An 11,650-nucleotide genomic window follows, 5' to 3' on the forward strand; every position below is an offset into this window, starting at 1 on the left:
AGCAGAAAGAGCAAGTAATGGAGTCTCCTTTGAACAGTTTGAGGTAGTCTCTAGCCAGAACCAGTTTTTCTGGGAGATTTGCCTGCAAAGGCAAGATGTTGGGGAGCAAGTGATTGGGATTTCTAGGGGAAGGTGTAGACAAATTCCTGCTCCAGGTCCTGGATAGGCCAGTCTGTGCCACCCCCAGCCCATCTGCCCTTCACAAACAAGGAGAAAGTGGCTTGTGGAAATCAGTGGCAGCCTGGCTGTGGCAGCCATGTGCTAATGCACTCCTTGATTCAGAAGAGAGAAAAAAGCAAGTACCAGTGTACAAATCCCACACCTTAGGGGAGCAGACTTCCACTTATTTAGGAAAATAGGAGTCCAGAAAAGCTTATAGGTCTTGAAGCACAGAATCCTGCAAGCACAAGATTATTCAGTTCTCATCTTTAGGAGGAAAAACACATCTGCCTAGACCGACTCATCTCATCAGAGACTGCACAGAGGTCTCTGAAGCAGAAAACAAATCAATGTGCAGGGGATTGAGGCAAAAACAGGCTCCAAGGTGAGCTATCCATGGCATTGATGTGGCATGTATAGACAATGTTAGAAAAGCTGAAGCTCAGAGTGGCACTTACAAGGGACATTAAGGGTCACAAGAAGGTATTCTGTTGCTACATGAGGATTTAAACAATCAATAAGAAAATGTCACTAAAGCAGGAAGGTGGGGCAGCAGCCCCACATGAAGCTTGAGTATTTGATATGTTCTTTGCCTCCAAGTTCATCAACAAGATGCTGCCTTCATGTCTGCAATGTCCCTCATCCTGCCCTGTGGTTACAGCCACACAGGGCAGGATGTGTGTGTGCATCCAGAGCAAGTGAGGGGGGTGAATGAATTCTACTTCCAACAGCTGTTCCAGCAAGGGCCTTTTAATCCCTTTTGCTCCAGTTTGCTCTGTAAGAGGAAGGGTATTGCTGTATACGCACTGTGTAAAGTATTTTTATCAACCTTTTTTACCACCTGTTGGTTGGCTGGACTCTGACTAAAGAAGCAGAATTTGTCTATTCCTGAATGTTTTCATTTCTTTTTCTGTCTTATTAATTCATGTAACTCTTGCAAAAGCTTTGGAAACCATACAGAGCACCATACATGCTATGATTTCACAGACAGATGAGTTTAGACATGAAAGACAGAAGACACCCTTAGAGTGGCTTTTTTATTAAACCAGACTAAAATGGATGCAAGGCAAACTTTGTCCACATTCCTGGATTTTCTTCATAGTTGTAGTCACACTTGTTCTCAGGCAGACCCTCAAGAGTATCAATATTTAAGTATATAGGAAATCATACCAGGTACTTGCATTTTAATATTCTTAAAATAGTTTAAAAAAACCCCAAACTTTTCAGTCAATTTGTGTACTTCTAGGTTTAAAGTAGTTTTACAGATCCCTTAAAAACTTTTTTATATTTGCTCTTTTATATTGTTCCTCAAGGTCAGTCCTTTAGAGGCTCCTTACCTGTGAAGGGAGAAGGAGTGCTGTTAAGGTGTACAAGTCCTTCCTCCAGTTTTTTCAATGTGTATGCCAATATTGCATCCCTGTGCTGCACTGCTCATCCTCATCCCACAAAGGCCTTCCCCTTCCATCCACCTGCAGCTCAGACTCAACACTCAATTCCCAAAGCTGAGTGGAGCAGCCTGGAGAACACGAGGCCACCCTAATTCACCTGCTAATAAGAGATAAAGAACACATACATACCTTTCCTATGGCCTTTCCTCAAGTCCATACTTGCTTTTCTCTTTCAACACACCTTGGATATGCCAGCTGTCCTCTCTCACACTGTACTTGAAATAAAGTTGTGCCAGATTCTGCTCCAAAATGGTTCTGTTTACAGTAAAATCCAACATAATCCCCATGGTAAAAGTAAACTTGGTCTGCATAGAATGCTTGTAGCAGCACATTATTTTTTTCCATTGCAGTTTTTGACAAAGTACACGGCTCTAAAAAAGAGAGACTTTATCACTGCTAATAAATTGATTCTTTTTCACTGCTAATAAATTGATTCTTTTTGGAACAGACTATTTTGACCAGGCTACACTAAAACTGCTAATTATTTCGTATTGTCTTTTATACTGCAGGCACATCATAGTTAAGGAAATAAAAAAAACCCCACCAGATAAGCTTAACTTGCTTCATTGTAAACTTTTATATGTCATTTGAAGACACTGAAATTGAGACTTAAAAGTTCTAGCTGACAAGACTCATAAATTATAAGGATCTGATTTTAGAGACAATTGGGGTTTTCAGCCTGGCAAAAAGAAGGATGCAGGGAGACCTCATTGCACCTTTCCAGAGCCTAAAAGAAGAAGACAGAGTTTTTAGTAGGGCCTGGAGCAATAGGACAAGGGGTTGTGGTTTTAAACTATAAGAGGATAGATTCAGCCTAGACATAGGGAAGTCATTACCACCAGTCAGAAGGGGAAAACACTGGAACAATTTTCCCTATTTTCCCTTCTCCCAGAAAAGCAGTGGTTGCCCATTTCCTGGGAAAGGCCAAGGTCAGGCTGGGGAGGGCTCTGAGCAGCCCTGCTCACTGCAGGGGATTGGACCAGATGGCCCTTCCAGGTCACTCCCAGGCTGTTCCTTGAGGCTTTGAATTCTATATAGAAATAAGTGCTTCTTTATCTTGTTTATCACACCTACCTATACAAACTGGAGGTGAGGTCCATTGTCCTTCGGAGCAGTAGATTCTCTCAGAGCCTTGCAAAAAATGATACTCAGAGCAAATATACTGAACTGAAGAGCCACTGTCATACTGGGGCAGTGCTGGGACAGTCAGAGCTCCATTTGCAATAGAGGGTGGAGAGCCACATTTTTCTGTAGCAGCTGCAACAACAATAAAAACATTTAAGGATAAGAAACTAAAATATTGACTGCTTTATCATAAATTAAATGAACATGAAGGTTTTCTTTTTACAGCTCTCTTTCTACAGAGCTTTCAGTTTCCTGGGCTCAGAGCAGAGCTTCCCCCTCCCTTCTACAGCCTTGCACAGCAAAGGGAGGTATATCACTTTTCCAAGCTTGGCTATATTCAACAATAGAGTTATCTTCTGCATCTATATTGTTGAAGCCTAAACACTAATTGTTGAAGCCTAAACACTGATTATTTACAGCAGGCTCCAGGCCCACACTAAAAGCAAAGCAAATAATTTCTAAATAGGTCTAAGATGGAGTAATTAAAAATGCAATAAAAAAAATTATTGCTTTACCTTGAATAACACATTTTGGATAATTCAGTCTGCCTTGGTCACACTGTGTCCTCCCAGGAGATGGAATGGCAGTCTGGAGAAAACTAAATCCCTGTTTACATTCAAACTCTATGAGATCTCCATGGAGGAAAACTAATTCTTCCCGTCTCCATTTCAGTGTTAAGTTGTTGCTGTCCATATCAGTTACATTCAGAGTACATGGTTCTAGGAAATAAAAATGTATTTTAATAAGGAGCCACCTTAACTGGTTTCTTAGCTCCCTTTTGTAGGAGTGAAGAAAGAGAACCCCATGTCAGTCAATAATTCTAAAATGCTTCTGAATTTTGCAAGACAAAGAACTACAGATGCATTAAAAAAGTGCAAATGGAAAGAAATTGTCTGAAGTGACAGCAAAAACCAAATACATGCAAAAGGAATGGCTGCTTTCTGACAAGTTCTTAAAACCCAGTGCCAGGATCACATCAGGGAGTGTAGCTTTCCATTAGATGATTAACCTCATTAACTACTGAAACCACTGTTCACCATCAATAAAGCCTACAAAAATAGATTTCTACAAGTTCCATGAGAATCACTGGGTGATAAAGGCCCTTACTGATGTTTTGCTGAGGGAAAGGCAAGGAGAACTCAGTTATTGGCAGTCTGGTGACAGTGGGGTAACACCAAAATCACATGGAATTTTCCTTAAGCTCAGCGTAACAGCAAATTCCCCTGGAATTTTCCTGAAGTTAACATCAGCATGGTGTTTGTTTGTTTAGGTGAGTGTATAAAAGAAATCTCAGAGAACATGCAAAGGATGATGGGCTTATTGAGATGTTAACGAGATAAACAACGCTCACAGGAAGTGAGATTTCATTATTTCACAGGATTTATTAAATTTGAGTACTCAGATCCAAAAATGCTGACCTGGACCTTTCAGTCTAGATGAGGTAACTTCTGTTCATTTAGAAATATGCAATTAAAACTTAACTGATTGTGTATTTGTATTTTCACAGTAGATTACAAACTGAAAGGTGAGTCAATTTAACACAGGATGTTAGTAAAATTCAATTATTTTATTAGAGGAAGGAAGGAAAGATAAACAAACAACTCTTGTTTGTATTCCTGCTAGCACTGGTACTTTTCTACTGGGAGTTCTATACATTGTTTTGAGCAGCATACATAAAAGCAGCACAGAAAAATTTGGAAGTCCACACCAACATGAAACAACAGATATAAAGACATGTAATTTAAAAAGAAAAAGCCTGAAAGTTTAACAACAAAAGTCCAAGAAGCCATTGCTAATTCTTTGTTAATTGTATCTAAAAGCCATTTTGGGAATGGCTACACCATTCCTTCTAATCATCTACTGAAAGACAGGAAGAAATTATCTGAATGGACAATATGGAGGAAAGAAATTGGAGAATCCTCCCAGGAAACAGGAATAGCTAGATACTAGAATAGCTCACTCAGGAAACAGAGGAATCTATTTAATTGGCTGGTTTTAAGAACAGGCCAGAGGATACCCAGCAGAAGAGGTCTGCTAAAAATTTCATTGTGGTTCATCCTCCTAATTCTGGAATATTTATTAACTCCAAAGAAAGAGAAAAGATGGTGATGAAAAGATTATTTAGAGGTTCCTGCCGATTTTCCCTTTTTATATTACATATGTAATTTGTTATTTTCCTTCCAAGACTCACCTAAGCAGGTTGGTTGTTCTGTCCAGTTTCCTTGGTGACAATAAACAGTACTGGGCCCATCCAAAATGTGGTAATACTGACAAACATATTCTACCCAGGAACCATTTTTGTAACTTGCCAGTACTGGGCCCAGGACAGCACCATTTTTAACCACAGGTGGAGAGGCACAGTCTTGCTGCATTTCTGATATGGGACAGAGAGAGGGACAATTAAATCTAGATTAGATTACAACATTGTTAACACTGGTGAAAGTATTACTAGGTATTACCAATACTAGGCTGAGCAAGAAAATTTGCAAACAAAGAATCCAAACCAATACAATTCCTTTTCCAGGTTTCAGTTTTGGAAACTCTACCCTTGCCTTTCTGAATTTTAGACATGCATTTTATTTCCCTCCACACTTTACATCTATGCCTACTTTTGACTCTTGCTAGTTTACACCCATTACAGATTAATTATTTTATGTGATGTATACCATCTTATTCATTACTTTATATGTTTCATCTATGTGTGGTTCACAAAAACCCTGATTGTAAGTATTAATCAAAGGAACAACAAAATACTCATGAAGCTGCATGTCCAAATAATACTAAAGGGTATAAAATGACTGAAAGTAAAGGCTCTGTATGAAATAAAATTACGAATACAGAGCAGGCTTATTGGTGTAATTTAGAAAAAAGTAACAATAGCCTTTTATTTATTGGCTACATTGACATCTGTAGCCCATGCAAGCATTTTCAAGAATAAGGAACTGTCCTATAACAAAAGAATAAAAGTAGTCATAAAATGCATATAATTGGATTGGAGAGTCCCTTTAAAATAGAAGAGCAATGTTCACCTACTCAAATCTTCATTGTGATGTGTTTGGTTTGCCCTTGTTTCTGCATCTGCCTCGAGTAGTGGTGGTGCTGTCCCAGATTCCTGGTTATCCACAGCTCCTGTAACCATAGCAGAGACTCAGAACCAGTTTGCACAGAAACAGCTCATTCTAAAGTACCAAAACAGGCAGATATGATGCACTGCAAAATGTAATAATCTCAGTTTTCCAGGGAAAGTGTTACAGGTGGCAGATGAATTCACCTAGCTCATCCTTTTTAATCTGGGAACCACAGATTGCCTGTAAAATATGCAGCACTTTGCCTTTCAAGCCTTTTAAGAGAGGAAGGATAACAGTTTTGCAGATAGAGAAACTGAGACTCTCCAGAAAATTAAGGCATGGGTTGAAGAATCATTTCAGTTCAGTTGTCAGCCTTCACAGAAGTAACTCACCAATACAGAGAGAAGGTATTGTCCATTTTCCTCCTTCACACTGGATTTCCTCAGATCCTCTCCTTCCCAAGGTGCACTGTACATTAACTTTGTCTCCATGATGATATGTTCTTCTGGCTGCGCTGATATGGCCATGAGGGAGTGGTGGTGGAGGACATTTATTTTTTACATCTGAAAATAAAAATTGCAGATTGTTTTCTGTCTTACCAAAACCATGTGCACAATTAAGCTCACCATACACAAAGCAGGCCTATCACTCAAAAGGCTTTTTTTGGCTAAGCCAGAGTAATTTCTTAATCAAATTTTCTTAATTTTCTTAATACAATGGGAGACCCAAACAAACAAGTGATTTTGCATTCCACAAATATAAAATAGAAGTACTATGTCATTGTAGTGCTATAAACAAATTTGTAATTTCTCCACAGGGACTTAATAAAATGTCCTCTGTAGGACTCCAGGAAATAGAGATTTCCCTTACCCTCCATTCATATACTATTTAAAGCAGATTATGTATTAATTCTAATGCTACAGAAGAAGCAATAAGCATAGCCCATTTCCTATCTCCAAATTAAGTTTGTGATTACTGTACCCTCAAAAGTAGATTTAGGCCTTGTTTTCATCCTCCTGAGCATCTCCACCTTCTCTGCACTCACTCAAGGAAAGTTTCTGCTGTGTCATGAGAATAAACACAGGGCTGGAGTCTAAGCTGTAGTAAAGGTTGTTTTGTGCTGCTTCCTGCTCTGCTCTATATCTCAGCTGCTTCACCTTCCATTCTTTTGGAACTTTCTTTACTGAGACTCTTCATCATTCCCCAGTGACTGGGGAAGTGATAGCAATTGCTAAAGGTGTGTTTCTGTCCTCAGGACAACCTTTTATTTTATCTGTTCAGAACAAGTAAAGTTTGGGGAGGCTGTACAACTCTGAAAAGTACCACAAGCTAAGGAGAACCTTGCTACAAATTTTATTTTTAATGCCTCTCAAGAGGTACATCCCCATCCCACAAGGCAGGATTAAGCAGGCCTGGTTAACACTTCATGTATTCTGAACAGTTTATTGAGCTTCAGAGTCTAAAAAATTCCCTGTAACTGTTGATTTCTGCTTCTGTGGGATACAACTCAGACAGACAACAGTAAGAGACAGTATCTGTCCTGCTGTTAGAGTTCACTGAAATGTAGTTCCAATTACCATTGCCTCCCTTCCTGCTGTCCTGGCTCCTTGCCCTTTGACTAGCACTTGATTTACATTTAGGCTGTATTTTTATTTTGTATTCATAAAGCATTTCTTGAAAGAAGGGGTGAGCTTTTCTCTAAGAATTTGACACAGTAAAACTATAAAAGCAAGGTACCTTCACACACTGGAGGGTCTGGATACCACCCAAAATTATAGCACTGAATTAAATCAAATCCAGTGACAGAATAATGTTTGTCACAGAAAAAGTGAACTACATCTCCTTCTTCATAGCTTTTCTTCACAGGATAGAAACCTCCATGAGCTACTTCGCTCAAAGCGGAGCAGGTTATCCCTGGGAAGAAAACACAGCAGTGAAACCCCGGCAGGCTCCCTCCAGGGGGTGATTTATGTGTCAGTGGATGAGTTTGCAGGGCTGCGGACGTACTGGTGCAGCGTGGGGGCAGATCCCATCCGTGGGGGAGGCACAGCGCCGTGGCGGCGGCGCTCCCGGTGGCGGAGCGGAATCCTGGCCGGCAGCGGTAGCGCACGGTCCCGTTCCGCCGCACCTCCCGCGCCGTGTCTGCATAGCTGCCGTGCTCCAGCCGCGGCACCTGGCACCGCCCTCGGGGAGATAGAGCACAGGCATGAGCATGGCACGCTCTTCTTGGGGAGTGTTCCAAAGCTTCCCTTAGATACACTTTAAAAGTGGCCAGAGCCCAGGCAAAATAATGAATAACTACAAACGCAGCTGTTGGCACGAGTGTTCTGTTGGTCATTTGGAACAGAAGGTTTGTATGGGAATGGATTTATTTGAAACAGCGTGATTTAATCTCTACTGATTCATTTTACATCTATTGTCACAGACATGTTTTATGAAAAATCCTTTCCTTAGGATTCTTTCTCCTGAGAAGCTGAGAGGCCTCAGGAACAAAATGTAATCAATGGTTATCTGCTGCTGTGGAATGCAACAGGTGCATCTGTGATTGGTCTCATGTGGTTGTTTCTAATTAATGGCCAAACACAGTCAGCTGGCTTGGACTCTCTGTCTGAGCCACAAGCTTTTGTTATTATTCCATTCCTGTTCTACTCTTAGGATTTCATCAGAAGGCTAGCTTTCTTCTATGCTTTTAGTATAGTTTTAATATATCATAAAATATAAGCCTTCTGAAACATAAGAGTCAACATTCTCATCCTGAGACCCTGCAAACACCACCACAATCTATCATTTTACATCTATAATTTTACAGCTATCATTTTACATGTAATCTTTACAAAATCAGCAGCATGTGAAACCTGACAAGCTTTTTCCCAGACGTACAGCTGAGAACCTGCTTTAGGAGCACTCAAATGACAGCCCATCATAGGCAGTTTGGCCCTACAGCAAAGACAGTGGAATTCCAGACTTCTGCAAGAGATTAGAAAGGAGAGAAGTGCACAACACTACCAAGTGTTTTAGTACAGCTTGGCTGGGAGGACCATCCTTGTGGCTGACACTGCACTGTATCTTCAGCAGCACCACCTGGGGTAAGGTAACCTGGATTACATTTGTATTGCAGTTTCTCATGGATTTTGAAGTCCATTTCTGTGCTGTAAAAAGAGCCATTTTCCAAAAGAGGCTTGGTGCATTTTCCTGAAGGACAGAAGACAGCTTGGTTAGAAATAAAGAATGGAATATTTATTTTTCCTGCAAGCAAAAGAAGGGGTTTGTAGCTATACTGATCTGATTTTCTCAATTTATTGAAGAAACTCTGTTCCAATCATCAAACTATACCTCAAACCACCACATGGAATACAGCCAAGGAATCTAGAGCTAGGGAGACTCAAGAAGTTATACATCTAAGGGAAAATGAATAGTTTTCCCAGATTAAGAAAACTGGAAAACTTTATATTCTTATATGAAAATATAAATGAGTAAATGCCCTTAAAATATGTATTGTTGTAAAAACATTCCGTATAAACCTAGGTAGTCTCGACATAAATAATTCATTTCACATTTTATCCCTTCTGCTCTGCAGCTTCTTTTCCTCCACGCCCCAGGAAAACCAGCCAGGAAATGCCCCTGCTGGAAGCAACGATGAATAAAGCTAACTCACTGTAGCATCGAGGCACCGGAGACCATCCTTTTGCTGTACAAGTTATTCTTCCATCTTGAGTCCCACTTTCAGTTGTGTAACCAACCACGCAAGAATAGGAGAGCTTTTTTCCTTTATGCATAGGGAAATAGTAACTTTTGAAACTGTAATAGTACTGGGGAAGGTTTCCATTTTCTATCTGTGGCAAATCACAAGGTGTATCTGTAAAAAGATCAAATATATTTCCCACTAAAAAATTCCAGCCCACATATGAATGGTTTTGCATTAATTTATCTAATATGAGCTTGACTGATTCAGGCTTTCAAACAAGAACAAAATTCTGAATACTTACAAACATGAAGGGCCTTTTGAGACCTGCTGAAATGAAGACATACTACAATTTTATCAGCTTTTGCTCTTGGGGTTTCACAAGAATATCAGCTGTAGAATAAAACCTCCTAATGTGAACTGGGGCAAACTGATGCAGGACACCTTTATTTTACCCTATTTTGCCCAGAAGCACGAGAACCCTATTTTACCCTATTTTGCCCAGAAGCACGAGAACCCTTTGCTGCACAAACTTGCCAATGCCTACTTTAAAATTCAGTGACAAGTGTCAGGATTAGCAGTGCCTCAGCTCCCTAATTCAGAAAATGTTACCAGAAAAGTAGGATAAGCTGCTAGGAGACAATATAGGAGGTAGGCTTGCTTAAGAAAGGGAATTTAAGAACAGTCAACAGAAAAGAAACAAGAAATGGAGATAAAAGAAATAACAAACAGAATGGCAATAAAAAAAAAAAAAAAACAAAATAACAATCCCCAGTAAAAGTGGAAAATATTTTTAACGAGTAGTGCTGAATATGACATTAGGTTACTTAAAGAAACCCCAAAATAACAAAACCAAAACAAACAAAAAATCCAAACACAACAACCAAAAGAAGAAATCAGTGCTGAAAAGAGGGATAGAAAAATGCAGGACCACCCCACATTAATTTCTGCAGGTTCCATTTAACCTCCACTATTTTGTAACAAAGTGTAACAAAGTGAAAAATACTTCAATCCCCAAGACACTACAAGACATGAAATGTTTTAATAGTACAAAATTTCAAATAGTACATATTGTAATAGTAAAACATTCCTAAAGAAATTTCTTCTGAATTAAAGGCTGAACATTTCAATATGACAGCTTTGAGGTTTAGACAGGAATCAGCCATATCACAACAGAATTGTATTTAAATTTTAAAAACAGTGTTTACTCAGTAAAGAGATGAAAGACATTGCACCTAAGTTACCAAGACTGCATATTCTAGATTCAATGTACAATAGAATTCAGTGTATTTACCTTCTGCAAAGAGTTTCCTTGAGCACACCACAACTAGGAAGATAAAATAGCTTTTAAATCTCATCTTCTTTACTGTCTCCATTTACAGTTTCCACCAGCTGTGAAAACTCCCTAAGTACTACTTTTGTAAATAATTAACTGAATTTTCAAAGGTATTCAACAAATGCCTTAATGTTTATGGTATTTTGTAACAAGTTAATTCACTGGAAAAACTATTTTCATTTGTATTAGTTCTCCAAATAACTTGGCTCCAGACTGGCAGGATTCTACTTCCATTTGGCAGACTTTGCCACCTGTAATTTATCATTTTACAGTGAAATCAGGCAAAGAGGTTATGGAACAATTTGAGCTTGCTGATTACTGTTCCCCTCACAACCTCCAGAGTCCCAAGTTTAAAGGGCATTCTGTTATCAGATTATTTACCTTGGCTGAAATCAGAGGAAATAGACAATTCCCCCACCCTCCAGCCTATCTCCTGAGTAAACCAGGCAGTTGCATGCTATAGATATTCATAATTTTGGAATTTCTTACATGAACAACATAGCCACTATTATTATCTGTTTTAGTTGTGTTGAATACAGCAAGTCTTTTCCAAGTATCTTTTTAAACAAAACAAGACAAAAAAATGAACCTAATTTACAGTCACCTCACTGACTAATAGCTATCAGTTGATTTAACATCATTAGAGCTATAAGGATTAAATTTGGGAATAGGAGGGTATAATTTTACAGTTTGCATTATCTTGGCCTTTCTCTGAGAAAATTCTGCAATTCTGAGAATGCAGAAGAGAACAGAATGAACAGGGATGCTGTGATGAACACAATCTCTTCAGCCAGAGGAGATGCATGCTTGTATGTATTGCTCACTTGATAGG

General features: G+C 39.3%; 1 protein-coding gene across 1 annotated transcript; it reads right to left on the reverse strand.

Moving 5' to 3' along the window:
• Positions 1–1,239: 1,239 nt before the first annotated feature.
• LOC132076706 (coagulation factor XIII B chain-like) lies at positions 1,240–11,248 on the reverse strand. Its single transcript, XM_059477971.1, has 12 exons — positions 10,777–11,248; positions 9,456–9,656; positions 8,807–8,992; positions 7,808–7,984; positions 7,538–7,714; positions 6,193–6,363; positions 5,766–5,861; positions 4,924–5,106; positions 3,248–3,451; positions 2,682–2,864; positions 1,737–1,978; positions 1,240–1,496 (listed from the first exon to the last, which is right to left on the reverse strand). The coding sequence occupies exons 1-11, from the start codon at positions 10,856–10,858 to the stop codon at positions 1,755–1,757; spliced, it is 1,884 nt and encodes a 627-aa protein (XP_059333954.1). The 5' UTR covers positions 10,859–11,248; the 3' UTR covers positions 1,240–1,496; positions 1,737–1,754.
• Between the last annotated feature and the right edge of the window lie 402 nt (positions 11,249–11,650).

Source organism: Ammospiza nelsoni, chromosome 9 (assembly GCF_027579445.1).
Source record: "Ammospiza nelsoni isolate bAmmNel1 chromosome 9, bAmmNel1.pri, whole genome shotgun sequence".
NCBI lineage: Eukaryota > Metazoa > Chordata > Aves > Passeriformes > Passerellidae > Ammospiza > Ammospiza nelsoni.

Bases quoted from the DNA above. Each gene is read 5' to 3' on its own strand.
- LOC132076706 (XM_059477971.1), bottom strand. From the start codon at position 10,858: ATGGAGACAGTAAAGAAGATGAGATTTAAAAGCTATTTTATCTTCCTA. The intron at 9,657-10,776 runs GTAAATACACTG...ATCTTTTTACAG, and splicing joins AAGGAAACTCTTTGCAGAAG to ATACACCTTGTGATTTGCCA. The intron at 7,985-8,806 runs GTAGTGTTGTGC...TATCTCCCCGAG, and splicing joins AAGCTGTACTAAAACACTTG to GGCGGTGCCAGGTGCCGCGG.